Raw genomic sequence first — 23,259 nt, forward strand, 5'->3', positions numbered from 1 at the left:
GCTTTCCCATCTATATATGGACACCTTCATGGTGGATTCTAATCTTCATCCACTATCTATGCAATGGTATGTGTAGCTTTCTGCTTGCTTCCAATTGGTCTCCTGTATCTATGCGTGAGCACTTATGCATTCTGCGAGGCGGCTAATCTGAGTCATTTTGTCTATTCTGGATTATGTGCACCTTTTCCATATGATCTGTGTCCTGCATTTATACTATGGCCAGTATACCTTCCTCGTGCCTGCTATTGATGAACATTGCGCCCATACCTATGCTAGAACACAAGTACCCTTGTCATGGACTGCTAATGCTGGCCTTGACATGCTCCTTGTTTATCATTTAAATGACATCACAGCTGAAGAGGTTAAGGGGACTGAAAGGGAGTACTCATGTTTATTTTTACTGTGAGGCAGCATTTCAAACTATAGGATGTGATTGTGATGAGGGGGGTGCAACCAGATATTCTTGATCCCTCACTCCTTTTGTTTGGTGTAGCCTCCCTCCCACCAACGGTGTCTGTGCCACAGGTCCCAAAAGTGCTTAAGTCGGACCTGCTAAAAGCTCTATAATCCATGACTCTCTCAGCCCCTCTCTCCCCTTCCTCATCCTGTCCACTGCCTCTCAACCATCCCCTTCCACTCCCCGTCTCTCCTACTAAATTAGTGTCCACACTTTTCAGCTCCAGCTCCTTGTGCTCCGATCTACCCAGTTGCCCCTCAAATGGTGAAGGATTGAGTCTGATCATGCACCCTTATCTCTGAGCTCTCTAACCTCACTCTGCTCCACTCTGTCCCCGACTCCTTCCTTCCACCCCTGCTGGTCCAGCCACCTGCAAAGCCCCGCTCAAGGCCTGTGGGACCCAGACTTTTCATGACGTGTTCACCCTCCCCTCTGTGTGATGAAATTAAATTCAGTTCTCGAAACAGTCTGGTCTTATGGTGAGTCACGCAGGGCCCAGGCTCGTCTGATAAAGTAGCTCAATATTAGGGAGTGAAAGATCCCCGCCGGAGTAAATCTAATTTTGGGCTCAAATTTCAGTCTTGGAAGAATGAGGGTGGGTCCCCTGGGGTCTCCTCTGGCTTGCCGTCTGGGGGGGAAGCAGAGAGATTCTTTCAAGGCTCCTGCTAGTAAGCAAGGAGATATATTTGATGGCATGGAAAGGCTGTTCATAGACTGTTTGAAGCAACACAAAAGCGGTGATAGCTGGAAGGTTTAGAATTAATCTTAACCTCTGCCATTGTTCTGGGCAACCCCAAAGCCTATCTGTTCTACTCACTGATGAGGCACAACTAGGCTGACACAGGTCTGGGGATGCTTGTGGTCTCGTGCAGAAAGGATGTGGTCTTTGCAGCCGAAGTGCAGTAGTGGTTGCCGTGCTTGAGGCCACATGCCGCATTGGGAAGGGATCCACATCGGCATGCATAACTGCGTGCGTAGATCTGGAAACCTCTAGAAAGGCGTTGCGACCGATGAGATGATGTATGCCGCTGGTTTTTCTCTTCAGCATAGAATACATACTCTTTAGCATAGAATACATTTTTTTGTTTTTGTTTTCATTGTAAACATATAGTTTATTACAAACTTTTATTACAAACTAAATCAATCTTTGCATTCTGTCACATGCACAACTACTTGGTTCGTGCTTTTTCTCCTCCTGATTTCTTGGTTATCTCAGTCAATGATTATAACAATAAAGTTTATCACAGAGCATGTTAAGTGCACTGAGCTCCCACTTAATATGCGGTACCACCAATCGTCCGTCTTTCCATTCATTGGAGCAAATTTGAAATCACTGAGTTTGTGACATTCAGCTATGAGATGTCTTGCTGTTTCTATTTCAGTTAGACAGTATCTGCATAAATTGTCCTTAGTATTGTGATCATGTCTCATTAACAGCATTTCCTTGGTTGTAATGGCATTCATTCGTAGACGCAGAAATCAGTCACGATGATGACGCAAAGGAAATTATGACAGATAGCTCGGCATTTTATTCAGTTTGTTCATTGTTGGACCAAGGTTGGGAGCAGTGGGTAGTCCTTCAAACCTAGCCAAGTTTTGTATCCACGCCCATTCTTTCAATTTTCTTTTTGCTATTTGAGGTTGCTCCTTCAACATGGCATTGTTTGTCGGCGGCTAGGATAATCGCATTTAGACTTCGTACCCATTGCAGCAAGATTCCCGCATAAGGCCATTCTTTTTTGACTGCAAGTATGTCATACGCTGGTTCTTTATTTGGCATTATCATCTTTCGGAAAAGGGACAGCGATTTCCAAATCACATTTAGATATAGCTCATCTAATGCAAGTTCGTGTCTGATGACAGTAATTGATATGCCTTTTGGTAACTTTAACACTCGTTTCCAAAATAGCCCTTCTAGTTTTTTACAAATTCTGTAATCAAGATTCCAACCTCCGAATTCATCTTGAACTTCTGGCAATTGCCCAGGGCAACTCTCCAGACCATTTTACTTTGCCGGCCAATCCATTACAGAAAGGGGACCATATGCAAATCATTCTTGGTCCCACCCTGAAAGGGGCAGTCCAGCTCAGACCGCTTGGTCACATCCTTTCTGCACGAGACCACAAGCATCGCTAGGCATGTTTCAGCCTAGTTGGGCCTCATCAGTGAGTAGAACAATGGGCTGCAGGGTTGCTCAGAGCAATGGCAGAGGTTAAGATTAATTCTAAACCTTCCAGCTATCACCTCTTTTGTGTTGCTTCAAACAGTCTATGAACAGCTGGATAGGAGTTCAGAAACAATACTCTTTCTAATCTTACAGAAAAGCCATCATTTGATAGGCAACTTAAGGCGGTACAGCTGTTACAAGATGGCGGAAGGTGTCCCCATTGAAGCATTTTCATAGATATGCAGCATAAATTCAGCCATACTCATATATAAAACTTCAGATTATTAATCGAGTGAGATACCTAAAAGATAGCATGCCCCTAGGCAACTTCTAATAGAGTTAGCATCCACTTTTAGGGTACAGTGGTCTGTATAATGCAGTGTCTTGATGTTGGGCAGAATGTTGCAGTCTTTGGACGGGTTAGGGAGGGTGGCGGTCATCCAGGCTACTTTTCCTCCGAGTGGAGGGGGTTCGCCACGGTCTGCAGGCTTCCTCCCCCATAAGCTTTCCATCCCGTTAGTAAGTGCTCACTGATAGCCCGACTAGGACGCTACCCAAATCGTCCAGTTTTGGGGGCCTAGCTAGTATCTAATATAGGATTATAGCCTGCCACAGAGGGCAGTAGTGGGAGTCCTATACCCTCAACACAGTCTTGGTTTGACGTCAATAAGAAGGCATATAATGGCAGAGAGGGTATATAATGGCTGGTATAGACCTCTGCGAATGGTCTATGCCATTTGAAAAGGCCACCTCTTTGAGGCTAGAGTGCACCACCATGGACTGTTGGGATGGAAGCTTGTACCACCCATTATCATGAGAATGTGGGCTTTATTCTATGATGCAAACCTGCATTCTAGGGTCATCCGCTCTGCACGGGAGCACCCCCCACCTCACCTGTACTAGCCCCTCTGCCGTCAGTCCCGGCTTTCACAGTTTAACTAGCCCCCTCTGAGACCCTATTGGTAGCACACTTCCGCCTTCCCGAAAGGAACTGGCCACTACGGAAAGGGAAGAGGGGCTCCGTTGACTACTTTCATGACTGCGATCCTTGCCTAGTCATTCTGTTTTTGAATGGGGCACCATGTGCGATGGTGCATCATTGCACCCTCTGCCACTGCCCATAGTCTGTAATATGCCAGTTGCGATGGCACTGCTGGTAGTTTTTCTATGCTATGCTGGTTTATACCGTGCACCGCTGCCATTTTCATGGTGTCGAGGTGCTCTCGTAGCTCTGTAAGGTTGAGTGGGTGGGTGGGTTGGTTAGTGAGGGAGAGTGGGATGGGATCAATATGTGCTCATCTGTTGATGCTGCAGAACCAGGAGTAACTGGCGTCTCGTGCATGTGAGCTTTCTTGCTGTGCTTTGTTTTCTGCACTGGGTACTTATTGTTTCCGGATGGGCAACGCCCAGTGATTGTTGTTTGGTTTTGGGGGTTAGTGGCTTGTGATTTGGTGAGGTGGTGAAACATGTGCGGTTTGGGTATTTTATCAGGGTGGTTCGCTTGGCTGTCTGGGTGTGTCTGTGCGGTAATTGTAAGGTGTGGGGGTGAGAGACAGAAATGGAGAAAGTGGTTAGCGGGTTTTTGGGTGGTCTCTGGGTTATTGTTTTGTGGGCATTTTACACAAGGGTCCTTATTCCTGGTTGAGGTTTAAAAAATAAAAAAAAATGTAATCTCCCAGTTATGATCATGAGAGGCTTCCACGATAGGGCTTGCGTTTGACCTCATGGTCACAGGTTCAAATCCCAGCATGTCCATTCAGCCTTTCATCCTTCTGAGGTTGATAAAATGAGTACCATTAAGTTGGGCAACAATAAGCATCTGTTATCTGTGAATATTACCCAGGTGCCTCTCTGGGGGTGAACATCTGCTCTACAAATAAGCCTGTTATGTGCGTTTAATTTAATTGGGAAGCTGTTTAGTGTCACGTGGGGCTCAATAGGCTGCCTTTGGTATCATATGGAATATTTGTTCATCCTGGAACGAGATCTGCCCTGCGCTTCCGGCGATCTCGCAGCGCTCCGTTAAACATTTCTAAAATGGATGCGGTTTGTTTTGGAGCGCTGCTGACGTCTTGCTTTCTTCCCTCTGCAGTGCTCGATGCGGCCCTCGCAATTAAAGTAACAGCCAATCCGAAGGTCATCCAGGTAGCGCGGGGGAAGAATGCGACCTTGCCCTGCAAGTACGAAACGACCGCTGCCAGCAAATCTGGGGGCATTGCAACGTGGAAGAGGTTTCTCGATCAGGTACCTCCCAGATCCGGTGTGTGGGCATAACCAGTGTGTAGTGCACAGTCTTTCCTAGCAGGCTCCCCGTTTACATTGATCCGGTGCGTGAGCATAAGAACCAGTGTGTAGTGCACAGTCTTTCCTAGCACACCATGCAGCGCAGCAGGCTCCCCGTTTAATCCGGTGCGTGAGCATAAGAACCAGTGTGTACTGCAGTCTTTCCTAGCACTCCATGCAGCGCAGCAGGCTCCCTGTTTACATTGATCCGGTGTGTGAGCATAAGAACCAGTGTGTAGTGCAGTCTTTTGTAGCACTGCATGCAGCGCAGCAGGCTCCCCGTTTACATTGATCCGGTGTGTGAGCATAAGAACCAGTGTGTAGTGCACAGCCTTTCCTAGCACTCCATGCAGCGCAGCAGGCTCCCTGTTTACATTGATCCGGTGTGTGAGCATAAGAACCAGTGTGTAGTGCACACTAGTGCACAGTCTTTCCTAGCACTCCATGCAGCGCAGCAAGCTCCCCGTTTACATTGATCTGGTGTGTGAGCATAAGAACCAGTGTGTAGTGCAGTCTTTAGTAGCACTCCATGCAGCGCAGCAGGCTCCCCATTTACACTGATCCGGTGTGTGACCATAAGAAGCAGTGTGTAGTGCACACTAGTGCAGAGTCTTTCCTAGCACTCCATGCAGCGCAGCAGGCTCCCCGTATACATTGATCCGGTGTGTGACCATAAGAACCAGTGTGTAGTGCACAGTCTTTCCTAGCACTCCATGCAGCGCAGCAGGCTCCCCGTATACATTGATCCGGTGTGTGACCATAAGAACCAGTGTGTAGTGCACAGTCTGTCATAGCACTCCATGAAGTGCAGCAGGCTCCCCGTATACATTGATCCGGTGTGTGAGCATAAGAACGAGTGTGCAGTGCACAGTCTGTCATAGCACCCCATGCAGCGCAGCAGGCTCCCCGTTTACATTGATCCGGTGTGAGAGCATAAGAACCAGTGTGTAGTGCAGTGTCTTTCCTAGCACTCCATGCAGCGCAGCAGGCTCCCAGTTTACATTGATCCGGTGTGTGACCATAAGAACCAGTATGTAGTGCAGTCTTTCCTAGCACTCCATGCAGCGCAGCAGGCTCCCTGTTTACATTGATCCGGTGTGTGAGCATAAGAACCAGTGTGCAGTGCAGTCTTTTGTAGCGCAGCAGGCTCCCCGTTTACATTGATCCGGTGTGTGAGCATAAGAACCAGTGTGTAGTGCACAGTCTTTCCTAGCACTCCATGCAGCGCAGCAGGCTCCCCATTTACACTGATACGGTGTGTTAGCATAAGAACCAGTGTGTAGTGCACAGTCTTTTGTAGCACTCCATGCAGCGCAGCAGGCTCCCCGTTTACACTGATACAGTGTGTGAGCATAAGAACCATTGTGTAGTGCAGTCTTTCCTAGCACTCCATGCAGCGCAGCAGGCTCCCCGTTTACACTGATCCGGTGTGTGAGCATAAGAACCAGTGTGTAGTGCACAGTCTTTCCTAGCACTCCATGCAGCGCAGCATGCTCCCCGTTTACACTGATACGGTGTGTGAGCATAAGAACCAGTGTGTAGTGCAGTCTTTCCTAGCACTCCATGCAGCGCAGCAGGCTCCCCGTTTACATTGATCCGGTGTGTGAGCATAAGAACCAGTGTGTAGTGCACAGTCTTTCCTAGCACTCCATGCAGCGCAGCAGGCTCCCCGTTTACATTGATCCGGTGTGTGACCATAAGAACCAGTGTGTAGTGCCCAGTCTTTCCTAGCACTCCATGCAGCGCAGCAGCCTCCCCGTATACATTGATCCGGTGTGTGAGCATAAGAACCAGTGTGTAGTGCACAGTCTGTCGTAGCGCTCCATGCAGCGCTGCAGGCTCCCCGTTTACAGTAGACCACCTGCCCACCCGGGTGGCCTTTCAAGGTCCCGTGATCTGGTCTCCAAGATGGTGCCTGCATGTGTGCTTAGAAATGCGGATCACGCATTCCCACTGTTACGTGTGTTCTAAATCGTGTTACAATGGTGTTCCAAGCCAAGCTGCAATCCCTTCTCAAGGACTCCTGTCTCCCTGAGAGGGTGGCTCGCTCGCTGCATTCTCGCTTTGCTCTGTAGTTGGCAACATGTTAATAAAGCAGAACCTGGGAAGCCTGGTCTGTGTTTCCGAGTCCAACCTTTCGCCATTTCCGTCGCTTGATCAATGGTAATGGACCTGTTGCAGACCGGAATTAAATAATGAACCCAGGCACACCCACATTCGTCTAGCTCAGCTGAGTGCTTAAGCTATTACTGCCTAGACCATGTCGCTCTCCTCCATACAGCTGTCTTCATTCCGCATTCGCTTTGCTCTGCAGACATCCGGGCTATTCGCAATAGTACTTTCTCAGCTGCAACAGTTGCACATCTGCCTTAATGAGCCTATTAATTGTGACGATTGCATGTTTCGTGTCGGTTTCATTTGAAGCACATTGTGTAGGGTCCTTATCTGTGCATACTTCGTTTGAATATGAAAACCGCATCCATCGCATATTCTGTGCAGTGTACTCTTCTGTTGCATATTCAGTGCAGGATTCAGTGCATTGTAATCCTCTGGTTCATATTCAGTGCAGTATAATCCTTTGCACATTCAGTGCAGTGTAATCCTCTGGTGCATATGCAATGCAGTGTAATGCGCTATTGCACATTCGGTGCTCTGTAATCCTCTGGTGCACATTCGGTGCAGTGTAATCCTCTGGTGCACATTCGGTGCAGTGTAATCCTCTGGTGCACATTCGGTGCAGTGTAATCCTCTGGTGCACATTCGGTGCAGTGTAATCCTCTGGTGCACATTCGGTGCAGTGTAATCCTCTGGTGCACATTCGGTGCAGTGTAATCCTCTGGTGCACTGTAATCCTTTGGTGCATATTCAGTGCACTGTAATCCTTTGGTGCATATTCAGTGCACTGTAATCCTTTGGTGCATATTCAGTGCACTGTAATCCTTTGCCTATTCAGTGTAGTGTAATGCTCTGATGCCTATTCAGTGGAGTAATCCTCTATTGCATATTCAGTGCAGGTTTCAGTGCAGTGTAATCCTCTGCATATTCAGTGCAGTGTAAAGCCCTCTGTTGCAATTTCAATGCAGTGTATAACCCTCTGTTGCACGTTCACTGCAGTGCATCCTCTGTTGCACATTCAGTGCAGTGTAATCCTTGTTGCACATTCAGTGCAATGTAATCCTCTGCACATTCAGTAGGGTTATACACTGCACTGAATATGCAGAGGATTACATTGCACTGAATGTGCAACAAGGATTACACTGCACTGAATATGCAATCATATGTTGCATATTCAGTGCAGTGCAGTATAATCATGCGTTGCATATTCGGTGTAGTGCAATCCTCTGTCGCAGATTCGGTGCAGCGTAATCCTCTGGTGCACATTCGGTGCAGCGTAATCCTCTGGTGCACATTCGGTGCAGCATAATCCTCTGTCGCAGATTCAGTGCAGTATATACTCCGTAGCTGCCTCCAGATGCAAACATTCAATAGCACAGTGGCCTTCTGTAGCAAGAATGCATCTATCCAATATGTGGTTACTCCTTCCCGTCTACACTTGAACTCTGGGCTTCCACTCCCCATCCTCCCCTGAGTTGTCTCCATGCCCCGCCTCTCATTCACCCTAGGAGGCAGCAACCATGCCTCCTGGGCTTCCACTCCCCATCCTCCCCTGAGTTGTCTCCATGCCCCGCCTCTCATTCACCCTAGGAGGCAGCAACCATGCCTCCTGGGCTTCCACTCCCCATCCTCCCCTGAGTTGTCTCCATGCCCCGCCTCTCATTCACCCTAGGAGGCAGCAACCATGCCTCCTGGGCTTCCACTCCCCATCCTCCCCTGAGTTGTCTCCATGCCCCGCCTCTCATTCACCCTAGGAGGCAGCAACCATGCCTCCTGGGCTTCCACTCCCCATCCTCCCCTGAGTTGTCTCCATGCCCCGCCTCTCATTCACCCTAGGAGGCAGCAACCATGCCTCCTGGGCTTCCACTCCCCATCCTCCCCTGAGTTGTCTCCATGCCCCGCCTCTCATTCACCCTAGGAGGCAGCAACCATGCCTCCTGGGCTTCCACCTCCCCATCCTCCCCTGAGTTGTCTCCATGCCCGCCTCTCATTCACCCTAGGAGGCAGCAACCATGCCTCCTGGGCTTCCACTCCCCATCCTCCCCCGAGTTGTCTCCATGCCCCGCCTCTCATTCACCCTAGGAGGCAGCAACCATGCCTCCTGGGCTTCCACTCCCCATCCTCCCCCGAGTTGTCTCCATGCCCGCCTCTCATTCACCCTAGGAGGCAGCAACCATGCCTCCTGGGCTTCCACCTCCCCATCCTCCCCCGAGTTGTCTCCATGCCCGCCTCTCATTCACCCTAGGAGGCAGCAACCATGCCTCCTGGGCTTCCACTCCCCATCCTCCCCTGAGTTGTCTCCATGCCCCGCCTCTCATTCACCCTAGGAGGCAGCAACCATGCCTCCTGGGCTTCCACCTCCCCATCCTCCCCTGAGTTGTCTCCATGCCCCGCCTCTCATTCACCCTAGGAGGCAGCAACCATGCCTCCTGGGCTTCCACTCCCCATCCTCCCCTGAGTTGTCTCCATGCCCCGCCTCTCATTCACCCTAGGAGGCAGCAACCATGCCTCCTGGGCTTCCACTCCCCATCCTCCCCTGGGTTGTCTCCATGCCCCGCCTCTCATTCACCCTAGGAGGCAGCAACCATGCCTCCTGGGCTTCCACTCCCCATCCTCCCCTGAGTTGTCTCCAGCAGCAACCATGCCTCCTGGGCTTCCACTCCCCATCCTCCCCTGAGTTGTCTCCATGCCCCGCCTCTCATTCACCCTAGGAGGCAGCAACCATGCCTCCTGGGCTTCCACTCCCCATCCTCCCCTGAGTTGTCTCCATGCCCCGCCTCTCATTCACCCTAGGAGGCAGCAACCATGCCTCCTGGGCTTCCACTCCCCATCCTCCCCTGAGTTGTCTCCATGCCCCGCCTCTCATTCACCCTAGGAGGCAGCAACCATGCCTCCTGGGCTTCCACTCCCCATCCTCCCCTGAGTTGTCTCCATGCCCCGCCTCTCATTCACCCTAGGAGGCAGCAACCATGCCTCCTGGGCTTCCACCTCCCCATCCTCCCCTGAGTTGTCTCCATGCCCGCCTCTCATTCACCCTAGGAGGCAGCAACCATGCCTCCTGGGCTTCCACTCCCCATCCTCCCCCGAGTTGTCTCCATGCCCCGCCTCTCATTCACCCTAGGAGGCAGCAACCATGCCTCCTGGGCTTCCACTCCCCATCCTCCCCCGAGTTGTCTCCATGCCCGCCTCTCATTCACCCTAGGAGGCAGCAACCATGCCTCCTGGGCTTCCACCTCCCCATCCTCCCCCGAGTTGTCTCCATGCCCCGCCTCTCATTCACCCTAGGAGGCAGCAACCATGCCTCCTGGGCTTCCACTCCCCATCCTCCCCTGAGTTGTCTCCATGCCCCGCCTCTCATTCACCCTAGGAGGCAGCAACCATGCCTCCTGGGCTTCCACTCCCCATCCTCCCCTGAGTTGTCTCCATGCCCCGCCTCTCATTCACCCTAGGAGGCAGCAACCATGCCTCCTGGGCTTCCACCTCCCCATCCTCCCCCGAGTTGTCTCCATGCCCGCCTCTCATTCACCCTAGGAGGCAGCAACCATGCCTCCTGGGCTTCCACTCCCCATCCTCCCCTGGGTTGTCTCCATGCCCCGCCTCTCATTCACCCTAGGAGGCAGCAACCATGCCTCCTGGGCTTCCACTCCCCATCCTCCCCTGAGTTGTCTCCAGCAGCAACCATGCCTCCTGGGCTTCCACTCCCCATCCTCCCCTGAGTTGTCTCCATGCCCCGCCTCTCATTCACCCTAGGAGGCAGCAACCATGCCTCCTGGGCTTCCACTCCCCATCCTCCCCTGAGTTGTCTCCATGCCCCGCCTCTCATTCACCCTAGGAGGCAGCAACCATGCCTCCTGGGCTTCCACTCCCCATCCAATCCTTGGAAACTTGGAGGCCTCATTTCACATCCATCCCTAGGCAGGTGCTCTCCCCTTTGATCACCTTTTGGGCAGTTTCTAGGTTTCTCCTTTCTTATCCACCCCTAATCGGGTTCTAGGTCCACCTTGCTCCCTACTCACCCCAATGTTTGTGCTGCATGTTTTGGCAACTCGAACCCCCCCCCCCCCCGGCCCCCGCTTCCCAGCCCCCGGCCCCCGCTTCCCAGCCCCCCAGCCCCCGCTTCCCGGCCCCCGCTTCCCAGCCCACCCGGCCCCCCGCTTCCCAGCCACCCGGCCCCCTCCTCCCAGCCACCCTTGGTTCTTTGGTACCTCCAGTCCCAGCATTTCCCCCGTTAGAAAGGGCCCAGCATTGGGTTTGCTACTCTCGTGCTTTGCCCTAGACCATCAGGGATGTCCAACTCTGACTGGTTTCAGGAAATGTCGATACATTTACAATCATTTGCATACAAATGTATCTCATGAATATCAATGAGGGGTATCCTGAAAACCCGACCTGGATCAGATTAATTTTTATTTTAGTCACCACTTCCCAAAAACCCTTTAATAGGCAATCCAATCTACACACGAGATTTTCTTTGGGGCACTGCTGCCCTTTAGTGTGAATATCTTCCAATTAAATCCTTGTTCACTGTAATTTCAACCCCTGAGATGTGACGTGTGGATGCATAAACCACGACACACTTTTTTTAATAGGTTTATTTCAGAGTGGCTTCTCACGAGCGTTGTCCCATTGTCGAGACTATTATGCACTGTGAATGCCTTCATGACTCTTGGCCTTTCAATGTTGGTTATATTTTATTGTGAGAACTCTGCTATGACGTGTCCTTTACCTTTTGGTTTCTCTGGGCTGACCATGCTACGTCTCCACTTGGCATACGCCGTCAGCACCTGCCCATGTAGGATTATATCTTGGCATACGGTGACCATACCAGGCATATGATGGCATTATTGGGGCACAGGAGGCCGCACCTGACCGAAGACTACTTAAACCCATGGAGTGGCATTGACCATGGGCACTTCTTAAAGGCATCGTATTTGTAGTTCTCTGTAGCGCTGGCAAATTTTACTATTGTGCCCTTTTATTAGTATTAAGGGATTTTTAATATGAACTAGTGTATTTTATTTTTTGGTTTTTAATATCTTATAATTGCCTTTATGACAATGTTCTACATTTCGAAATGAAGCTAATCGGTCATCTTGGGGCATGTTGACATGTATGCAACAGGGTACAGCCTTTTGAAGGCTGGCAGAGCTCAGGCACTGCCAGTCACTTGTCAGTTGAAGGAGAGGGAAAGTCCATGATCGGATACTACACTGGGAGAAATCTGGGCCGTGCACCTCGCAAGCCAGGGAAGTCGCCCACGCTATTATCTCCAGGTACACTGTCGCCACAAGATAGCTGGGCGCCCTTAAATGAAGTCGGGCTTCAAAGTCCTTCCAGCTTACTCTCTCTCTCTCTCTCTTTCCCAGCGACAGTTGGAGGAAAGGTTATGTCTGCCCTCGTTTGTCACAGTACCCGGAGGCTCCGACCCCAGGAAGTTGACGTAGGGCAGAGCATGTTACACAGGGGAATATGGCAGAATTCCGGCATGGTCCCAAACACCACCCTTGCCCCCTGCAGGCCACACAAAACGCAGCAGCCAGACCCGCATCTCCGTCGCAAGGGCTTCATCCCTTGTATATTTGCAACTCTGGGTATTGGTACCTCTTTTATACGCATCAGCCAGGAAATCCAAGCGGAACATAGTATGACAATATTTGATCGCCTAATAGGGCTATATTGAACTGCCTAATCGGTAGTTCACAAGAACGCATCTAATTGCAATTTTGCAATATCATAAATTCAGGACAAGGAAAAGGGCTTTATCCCTAATTAGCATTTGCCTTGAGGACGACCCTGTGGTCGAAACACGTGCCGGCTGTAATCACCAATAAAAATCTCCATTCACAACTCTGGATGGGAATCTCTTCACTTACCTTGGAACATTGAAATTTGAATTCGGAATGGAGTGTTCATTTGCACAGTCTGACTACACACCTTCCATACTTATTGCCTTCAAATGACTCTGCATTGTATTCAAAGCCATCCACCTCAAAACTCCATCTTACCTGCCTGACCAACTCAAACCCATCACCTACACGAACCCCTGACAAGCCAGCCAGCCTTCTACACATCGCATTCTGCAAACTCACATCATCACAAAAACAAGCATTTACCCACTAGGCACACAGGGCATGGAACACCCAATCTCTTCGCGTTTGCCCTGAAACCTCCAGCATCGCTTTCAGACAGAGCCTCAAAACCTGTTTCCCCACACATAACCCTACCCTCCTCCAGTGCTATCACTTCTCTATCCTAATCTTCCTATCCTTTCCTGAAAGCAATATTTTAACCATGCAAGTTTCTCAGAGTCCCTCTGGTTATTGCCAGCACTAAACAAAAATTAAAATAAAATACATTATTTCTATGCCCTGTTGTCCCTGGCTCCCTTGGCTGTCCGTAATTACTTTTCTCTTAGACATCCTTTGTGCCTAACAGATCTATCCTGTGCGGGACTAAACCTTATGTGATCAGCCTTGGAAGCAGGGAAAACAGATGTTTTTCATCTGGTCAGCCAATAGGTGGCAGGCTAGGAATGGATGCCCTTTAATGCTAAACTGTGAATTGGCTATAACGTGTATTCTCTACATACCACGATGTTCTGATTTGGTGAAATGTTGATTAATCTTGTCTTGAATCCATCATCCAATTTATTCCGTCCGGTGTGAAGGGACACTGGAAAAAGCCAATGTAAGTTTACAAGGCAATTCCAATTCACACAGTGCCTCATTACAAGTCCGGCGGAAACCCTGCCAGCGCTACCGGCGGGTTGCTGCCGGACTTGCAAGATTTACCGGCGCCTCGCTTGCCGGTAACACCGGGGTATTACAACCCCAACGTTCTAGGACTTAATAGGACTCAAAGGGAATGGGCACCACGTAAGCACCGGCACCGTTTATAATGGTTCCTGTGCTTTCGTGTAACTCTGTGGGCGGTTTGCTATTCTGCCCGCGAGGTCTAACGGCACCCGCCCGTAGAATCGTGTGCTGGTCCAGTAAACTGTGCCGGTAGGCTTACCGGCAACATTGTTACTGGACCGGCACACTGGTAACGAGGCCCGTAGTCCCATTGCTCCAAGGCAAATTCAGGCTTCAACTGATTGTATTACTTAATATCAAACCTTTCTCCAACTGTCTTTTGGATGTTACATGGTATGAGGTGTCACCAGATATCTGTATGTGGTGACATGCAAAAATAACTTAATGATTTTTAATTTGCGCATTTCAAGTTGCATGCAACTTTACTTTATCTGAAAAGTGGTCCAATTACCCTTTCAGCTGTTGGCCTGCCCTTGGACAGAAGTTTACATATCCATGGTATCGGTCCCTTGTTTGCCCGCACCAATCTAATCGGGCCTAAATGCTGTTCTTCCTAGATGCATCCTTATTTAGTTTATTCACAATCTCGCCTCTGCTGGCGACATTCATGTAGCTTTACTGTCCTCCAGGGTCACTGGCGCCTACGTGCAACAATATGATGATATTAATGTATTTGATTACATTATGTGCTGAGTAAAGCAAGGTGTTTTAGGGCAACTAATTTAAGGGAGTTGTGGGAGTGGAAATACTAGTGTCGAGATTGGGGGTCGAGGTTTTGTTAAAATTAGGTGCCAGTATTAGAGGTCAAGAATTAGGCAGGAGATCATTTCCCTACGACTTTTAGGACAGGTGACGTTATAGTAGGTGATTGAAAGACATGGATCACTGAGCCTGAAGTCTGCTTAGGAGGAAAAATTACTTTAATCAACCGAGCGTATGTACAGAGCATATGTATAGTGTCTTTTTAGTACACTATACATTCCTGCAGGTTAGCAAAGAAGCTCTGAACAGTACACCCTTGCAGAATTTGAGGAAGGGCCACATAGTTGCTGCATCTCACCACAAGCACGCTCCTCCGATTTGGGAAATGGTGGTTTTTATACTTGCTTATGACTGCTCAGCTGCACACACTCCCCCCCCCCCCCCCTCAGCCCCCCATCCCTCCCACACAGGCGTTCCTTATTTTCAGTTCTATTTCTTATTCAAATTGCATTGCACTGTACAGTGAGCGTCTACAGCACTTCCCCAGTGCCGAATGTCTTGAGCAACATTGTGTTTAAATCTGCACTGGAAATGTGGGCAATTATTTTATACATTAACTAGCTTAACTAACGGCTTTGCACGGTATTTCAATTCTCAGTTTTTTAAATCTCAGATCGTTAAGCCTCACTTCAGTTTCTTCAGCAGTTTCGTTCTTTTGTTTTTTAAAAGCACACATTCTCTGATTAGTAAGTCTTGCTTCATGTTCTTCAGCACTTTCATTGCTCTGTCTCAAAGCATGTTGAATTCTATCAGCTTCATGGTCTTGATCTTCCTTCTTTAGAATGTTGATCATGTTTCAGCTTTCGATGTTTAGTTTTGATTCGGGTGGGATGATGTCATCTTCAAATTGTAGCAAAATTCCATTGATATCATGAGGGTGAAGTACTGTCCTTTGCAACATTTTGCGATAGAAATTAATCCAGTGTTGGATCATGTATCTGCTTCGATGAGCACTTCCTGTAGATGGCGGCGTAACACCACAAAAACAAAAAGATGAATTATCTCGGGAACGGGATGACCTATCGAGCCAGAAATAATTGCATTCATTCGGCAATGTAATAAAGAATAACCCATGCAAAATTCATGACATCAGAATTGTCTTCAAAACCCTTGCCCTGACACACACATGTCTCCATGGCCGTGCCCCCCCCCCACCTCGCCCAGAGGATTGTCGGACACACACCATCTAGACCTTCTAGACTGGCCTACTCGAACCAAATCACGGTTCCCCTAACTCGCAGAGTGTGTTCGGGTGGCACTAGCTTCCCCCCCATGGCCGCCACCTTCTGGAACATGCTGCTGCACCAGATCAGAGCCATGACTCTCACTCAGCATTCCGCAAAGCCATCAAAACAAGGCTCTTTGTCTAGGTTTCTTGCGCATATCTATGATCCTCTTTGTCTGCATCTAAGTAACACTGTATCAAAAGCATCTTGTAACGTAACTTTTGTGCTAAGCATCTCTGTTGGGCCGCATCCCTGTAACCCATAATCAAGTTTTCTTACGTCTTCTCACAGCGCCTCGATGCCTGTGAGCTGTAGTGCGCACTACAAATGCAAAATACTGTTCATGAGGAGTTAAGTCCCCAAGAATGCTATATAATAGCCCTAACAACTAACGGCCAATAGCATTGTTGGATTACGCAGCGTTGGTGGAGTTGGCAGCTTGGATTAAAACAGGCTGACATCTCGGGTACCAGACAGGACTTAAAAGGGGCACAGCACTAGTTTACACAGATTTCTTATTGGCACATTGGCCTACTCAGCTATATTAAATGGTGGCAGGCCTCTCTATGTTGTGAGCATAGATAGGTCAATGGCCTTTGATACCATTAATCACAGCATCTTGTAGATGGAGTTAAAGGCCTGGGGCCCGCCAGTTGGTCTTGTAAACATTTTAATCTTTTAACACACAGGCAATAAACTGAAGATCAGGATGAACATGCATGCATGGGGCCACTAGCACTGAAGTTGACTAGTAACAGGTTACGGCAGAGTTGTGTGTTGGCCCCCTGCTTGTTTAACTTGGATGTTGGTGACATGGGAAACAAACTCAAGAGTGGCACTAGCCCCATTGCTTGCAGGGACATGAAAGGTAAGTTGGCTCGCGTACACAGATGATGTGCTATTGCTAGATTATACTCCTACTGGACTGCAGTGGCTGGTGAGTTCTTTCTGTGTACGCGACCAAAAATGGCCTGAAGCTGAATGCTATAAAAACAAACCTAATTCAATTTGGAAATGCTAGGCGTAGGAGATTTGGCTTTGGTTGGTTTGCAGGAGGCAAGACACTGGAGGTTACCAGTGAGATGGTCTATTTGGGTTTCCACCTGCTCGCACGTTTATCGAAGCAATGCGTCATTGCTGTCTTGACTACAAAAATCAATACATTTACATCACAAATGAAGAAAATACATTACAAGTATTGCCCCTCCTTAACTACTATGTGGGGAAAGTCATGCCACCCTTGCATGGCTCAGAAATCAGCCCATTGGTGGGCAAAAATAGATCTGGGGAGGCTTGAAGGAAAACTATGGAAGGGAGTTCCTAGTTGTGTAGCGAAAGCAGTTCTTAGTCACAAACTAGGTTTAATATTCCTAAAAGCGTGGTATCGCCGGCGTATGTTACAACTTTACAGGAAGGTCTTGGATCTAGTAAAAGATTAATTGATTACGATTTGAAGGTTCAAACAGATAAAAATAGCAAGGGCAGTATTAGGAGTAATTTTAAGAGTAAAGTGGGAAAGACCGAGGAATAATGCAAATTTTCCCCAAGCTTGTTGTTGCAAAATCCAGTATCTTTCAAACATAAACTATTGTAATACTGACTGGGTAGAGACCAGGGAAAACTTCATGAAGTACGAGCTGTTCACTCATTTAGAATGGGATGTCCGTCCGAAATATTTCAATTGCATTCCAAACTCCTTGTGGCGTCTGCAGTTTTTGGTATCAAACTAAACCTTCTGTTAACCGGAAAGTTGAAAGAGCTAAGAAACAGGATTGATATGCTGGCCCAAAATGCTCACATTGTAACGAAATGGGAATTGTGGAAAATCTCCCTCATCCTATTGGCAAGTGCCTAACTTGCTGCAACTACAACATTTTGGCAGATTTGTGGAGGAGAGCAATTTGTTGAATACTGAAGCTTTCTGGCAAAGAGTGGTTGCAGGCCACGAGTTGAGTTTGTCATTGGCGCTACTTAGATATTGGAATGCAATCGCTTTAGTAGTCTTGAGTTAACAATGCCTGAAAGTATTTATTTGTTATGTATGTTTTGAAAATGCGCACAAACTTTACCAACATACCTTTAGTACACTGACTGCTGTTGGATTTTTAAGACCTATTTGCTGCTTTCATAGATTTTTTAAAATGTATTTTACATTGAAAGTCAAGAGCTGAGTATTGCATTTTGAGCATTTTTATGTTACAAAGTGATCAGGTTTGAATTATAATTGCTTATAAGGTGCAAACGTTTTTTGGAACACAAACATTTTAATTAAAGCACATCACAGTAGTGAGTTTGTGCGATTGGTTCTAGCTGGCCCCGTCTCATGTTTCACCTTGCCCACAAACCTTTTATTGTACCTACTGTCAATTTGCATGGCCAATGTTCATATGAGAAATATGAACATTCCATAATGTAAAGTGGGGTGGGCTTAAAAACGAAGATGGTTGCTGTTAGGCCTCTGTTGAGCCTTGCCACGCATCGCTCACAGATGATGCACAAGCCCACTTTTCATCAACCTTCACTTTATTGCCCCTCCTACATTCTGGTGCCTTCCTTCCCGCCGTCCCTCCCTTTCCTGCTCCCTCCCATTGTCCCAAGTCCCGCCTCCTTAAATGGGCTATTCTCCTTTCCCTTGGTAACACCTCCCCTCACTTAGCATGGAGCTTCCTCGGTTAGATCTGTTCAATTAGACGCTAGGGTTTCTTGGTTACCCGGTCGGGTTGGCCGGGTGACTCGCAGGTCTCGCCTGAATATTCTGCTTGCAGTGCTTCGTCTGCCTCTTTGTCGCCTGCTTCTTTGTCGCCTGCTTCCTCTATCTCGGCTGCCGGCTCCATTGGCTCCCATTCCTATACGTATAGCTTGCGGAAGAAAGCGGCATTCCGCATTAGCTCTCCTTGGTCTCCCATTGCGGTTACCATTGGTCCTTTCACTGCTGTAACTAAAAGGGGCTCCTTGTTGTATCGGGAGTCTGTCTGTTTTTTGTTGTCTCTGTCGTACTATGACAGTCGCTCTGATCGAAGCTGTTGCTCTTTGGTTCTTCGCTTGCGATCCGCCCATTCTTTGGCTTTCCTTTTCTTTTCTTCATCTCTCGGATCTCGGCATCCTGTTCAGGAGTGTAATCTTACACTTGTGTAAGGCGTGTCTGTGGCCTGTATTTCATCATGAGTTCCGCAGGTGTTCGCCCTGTCGTCTCGTGCGGTGTGTTCCTATAGCTCCACAGCATTTGGCATGTCGCTTGTGGCTGTGCCATTTGGTCTATCATGGCCTTTGGTCTGGTTCGCTTGATGGTGACCATGAACCTTTCCACCATCCCGTTGGCCTGTTGCCATAGCAGTGTCACTTTTTGGTGGTGGAAGCCGAGGTGACTGGCCAGTCTCCAGAAGTCGTGTCCTTGAAACGGCGGGTCGTTGTCTACCTTCAGCGTGACAGGGATTCCCCATTCACTGAATAGTTTGTTGATCACTGCGGGCTAGGTGTTGGAATGCTGTAGACTGCTGGTGTTTGATGAGGGGAAACCGGGAGTACTCGTCTATTATGACTAGTAGATGTCCCCCTTCCTCTAGTGGGCCGTGAAAGTCCATGGCTATTCTCTGCCACGGTCCGTCGGGCATGGGTACCATCTACATGGGGGATGGGGGGTTACGTGATGCTGCTTTCTGACAGGGCCCGCAGTGGGTTAGTACATCCTCCACAATGGTGTCCATGTACGGGAAGTATCTTCTTGGTGTTCTCAACCCCTCTGTGGCCCTCATGGGCTATCACCAGCGCTTTCCTAAGGCCCTTGGGGACTGCTAATCGGTTTCCCCTTAGCAGTATCCCTTGGCTTGTTGTAGCAAGCTCCCTTAGTATCGTTGCCAGTCTCGCTAGGTCGGTCTTGTTGACTTCCCCATCTGTGACGTGTTCCGTGTCGAGGTGTTTCCACTTGTTCTCATTGGTGCGGTGCACAGCTGCCTGTATTTCGGCTCTGCTCTTGACTGCAAATGTTTCTGTGGTGACGGCAGGGGAAGGGCGTTAACAGATGGGTACGAGATGTAGTCCTTTGCCTCTTGAGTCGTAGTGTTTTCCATTTTCCCTTCCAGGTGTCTGGATAGTCTGCCGGGTTGGCATCCCCTCCCAGTTTGTGAATGATCTTGTAGTCCTACTCTTGAAGTCTGATACCCCATCGTTCGATGCGAGGGGGCATCTTGGTCTTGCCAAAGAGACAATTGCGTCTGGTGGTCGGTGATGAGTGTGAACCTCCTCCCAATAATAAAGTGGTGGAAGGCCCACCAATTGGGAGTAGGCCTTTTCTGTGGGCGATAGGGCTCTGCTGGCGTACGCCGCAATGTTGTGTTCGTCATCAGGGTCTGACTGTGCCAAGATGGCACTAAGGCCAACGGGGCTGGCGTCGACAGGGAGATTGGTGTCCCACTTCGGGTCGAAGTACGCCAGTTAGCGATGGTTGTACAGCTGTTATTTTATGATGAAGAAGGTGCTTTGGCATTGCTTGTCCCAGTCGAATGGAAGAGTTCTTTTTGAGGAGATTCCGCAGCGGGTCTGTGATCGTGGCGTAATTTGGGAGATAGCGAGCACAATAGGCCACCATTCCTAGGAAAGATCTTAGTTCTGCGACTCCCGGAGGTGCGTTCAGGTTGACCATGGCACTGATTTTCTCAGGATCGGCCATAATGCCGTGGTCTGAGAAGATGTGGCCGAAGAAATGCAGGCTATTTCTGTTGATGGCACACTTCTGTTCGTTGAGTGTGAGTCCTGCTTTGTGGAGGATGTGGCATACAGCTGTCAACATCTTGTCATGCTGTTCTTGAGTGGCCCCGAAGATGAGGATATTGTCACTGTAGTTGAGGGCATTGAGCACTGGTTATATCCATTTGCGTATCGTCTCCTGAAAGATTTCAGCAGTGGATGAAATCCCAAAGTTGAGTCGTTTGTATCGGAATAGTCCTTCGTTGTATCGGAATAGTCCTTCGTGAGTTGAAAAGGTAGTGATTGGTCGGGAGGCGGGGTCAATCACCATCTGGTGGTACCCTTGGTTCAGGTCCAATTTAGAAAAGTAAGTGGCTTGGTTGAGCCGTCTCGGGTAAGATTTCCACAGAGCTGGTAAATCTTCTTTTCCTGGTTCAAACCCAGAACTTTTTTGCTTTTCTAGTGGGATATTTTTCATTAATACCTCGGTGAGTGGGAACCTTTTTCCACACTCACCTAATCTTTAACTCTTTTTATGAGTGTCATTTTTAAGACTATCCATAGTGTCTTTTTAAAGTTATCATGTTTAACAACTTATTGGCAATAAGCGCCTGTTGTTGCTGGGTTGCCCTAGAGGCTCCCCATTTAACTTTCTTGTGCTAACCTTGAGTGAACTACAGTTCCCTAGGGTAGAAAGGATCTTTGGATACCTTTTACATTTTATTCTGTGAAACCAGCACACCCCCACCTCATGTGGAGTGCTGGGGAGATAAAATGTATCCCCTTTCACATTAAAACTGTAACAATTCTGTTACAGTGACCAGCTTACTTTTAATGGCTGGTGGCAGTGATACCTTTTACTAATGTGGTGCACCTTTACCGCAGGCTGTGATCACAGCTGCAGTAAAGGCACCTAGGGGTGCTCATTTTACCAAAATGGCCCCTGTCGTTTTCTGCCATTTTAGTGTTTCTTGTTGTTTCTTGTTCCTTCCCCTGTCATCCAGGGTGGGAAATTCCTTTGTGTGAGTTTTGTCTTCGGTGGCAGTCCCCTGGACACCCCGCCCAGGCTCCAGTCAGTCTTTAAGCACAGGAAGTGGGGGACGAGTCCAAAACATCCCCATCCTTTGTCTTACACCTTGCTTCAACTGGGACAAATCCCAGTAGGGGGCTGGCTGTCGTGATTTTACAACCAGATGCCCCTTTCTTGTAAAATGCGGGGAGAGAATGCAGAGGTTGTACTGTAGTTCCTGATAAATACTGGAAACCTGGAAGCTGAAGTCATGTCGACCACTGGAACAGAAAACCGAAGAGGATAACGAAGGAAAAGCGGCAAAGACGATTTCCAGCGACCGGCGCGCCTGCTGTGTAACCCGAGCCTGCTGCAGCCCTTCGTTCCAATCGACCTGGGGACTCCGAAAACGACGAACCCGAACCCAGAGCCTGGTGAGACCCACTAGCCTCAAGAAGACCTGCAATTTGAGCCATCCCACGGGTTGCTGTGACCTTGCCTTCTTGCAATACCCCAATACCCTGGGACCTCCTGCCACTGTGCGGTGCACAATCTTCTGTATTCCGAATCTCGCTGAAAATTCGTGGGCATCTTGGTGTATCGCCAGACACACAAATCGAGTCTGAAAAGTCCACACGCAAGAGTGCTGGACCGTTAAAAACGACGAGAATTCAACCGCAAGTTTCTGTCTTCTGTGCTCCTTGAAAAGGCGTCAAAAATGCAGAACCGCATTCAGCCACGAGAGGAATCTTGCCTAGAGCCTTCTTCATCGATCCCTGCTGCAAAGCCCCTTCTGAGGTTTTTTGGTGTCTCCAGGACAAGGAATCCACTGACCGGGTATTTGGCTGCAGTCCCTGAAGTTCTCCTGCTGCAATCTCTTCTTCAGTGCTGAGGTACTGTGTTGGCTTGGGTATATACTTACCTTAAGCATTTTGGGATTTTTGTGTAGTCCTGGGGTGTTTTCTGTGATTGCGAGGTCCCTCATCCAGTGTACTCAGTCCCACTGCTAGAATCCTGCTAGGGTGTCTTCTGTGAAGCCCATGGACCCTCTTCTAAATCTAAAGTAAGTACTCGCCTGTTTGCCACTTTTCCTAAGGAAACACTGACTTTTGCTACTAAAGAACTTATTCTAACACTGCCTGTTGGTCACTAGTTCTAGTGACCCCCTTCTGCCACTGAGAACAGTCATGCTCCAGGAATAAGGGAAAGACTTTGAAGGGATTTGGACTTCTGCCTAGAAAAGAAATCAAGTGTGTTACTTACTTGTAAAGAGTTGGTTGGTAACTGTAATTCTAAGAGTGAACAGTTACAAAAGTTCTTACTGATCTTGAATGTGTGATGCACTATTCTTACAAGTATGGTTAACATCTTTTTTTCCTTGGCCACTGTTTTGCCAGTCTAGTAGAAGGTAGATGTGAAGGTATTTTACTCTCCTGTGATTAGGTTGTGCCTCTTTACAAAAGTAATGTGTTGGTTTCACCAGATTATTCCTGTAGGGTAATTGTATGAGTGTCCTCCAACTGTTGGTATCACCAGGTTAGTCCTGTTAGGATAACTGAGTGTCCCCCAACTGGGTCTTGCTTCCCTTGACTTGCTGCTAGCCTGTGCGTAATAAGTCTACATTAGGTTGCTGCCTACCTAGAATAACTATTCAGTAAAGTGTGACATTGGGTTTTACTTTCCCCTTCATTGTGAAGTTAAAGTATGTGGGTTTTAATTACCTTGTGTTAGCTTTGTGCCAT

General features: G+C 48.5%; 1 protein-coding gene across 1 annotated transcript in view; it reads left to right on the forward strand.

Moving 5' to 3' along the window:
* Positions 1 to 23,259, forward strand: part of GPA33 (glycoprotein A33) — a 299,569-nt gene that overhangs the window by 94,124 nt on the left and 182,186 nt on the right. The window contains exon 2 of the mRNA XM_069635968.1: positions 4,717 to 4,868. Within this exon, the coding sequence (XP_069492069.1) occupies positions 4,717 to 4,868 (152 nt within the window). The remainder of the gene's footprint in view (positions 1 to 4,716; positions 4,869 to 23,259) is intronic.

Source organism: Ambystoma mexicanum, chromosome 7p (genome assembly GCF_040938575.1).
Source record: "Ambystoma mexicanum isolate Mex_15411 chromosome 7p, UKY_AmexF1_1, whole genome shotgun sequence".
NCBI classification, from domain to species: Eukaryota; Metazoa; Chordata; class Amphibia; order Caudata; family Ambystomatidae; genus Ambystoma; species Ambystoma mexicanum.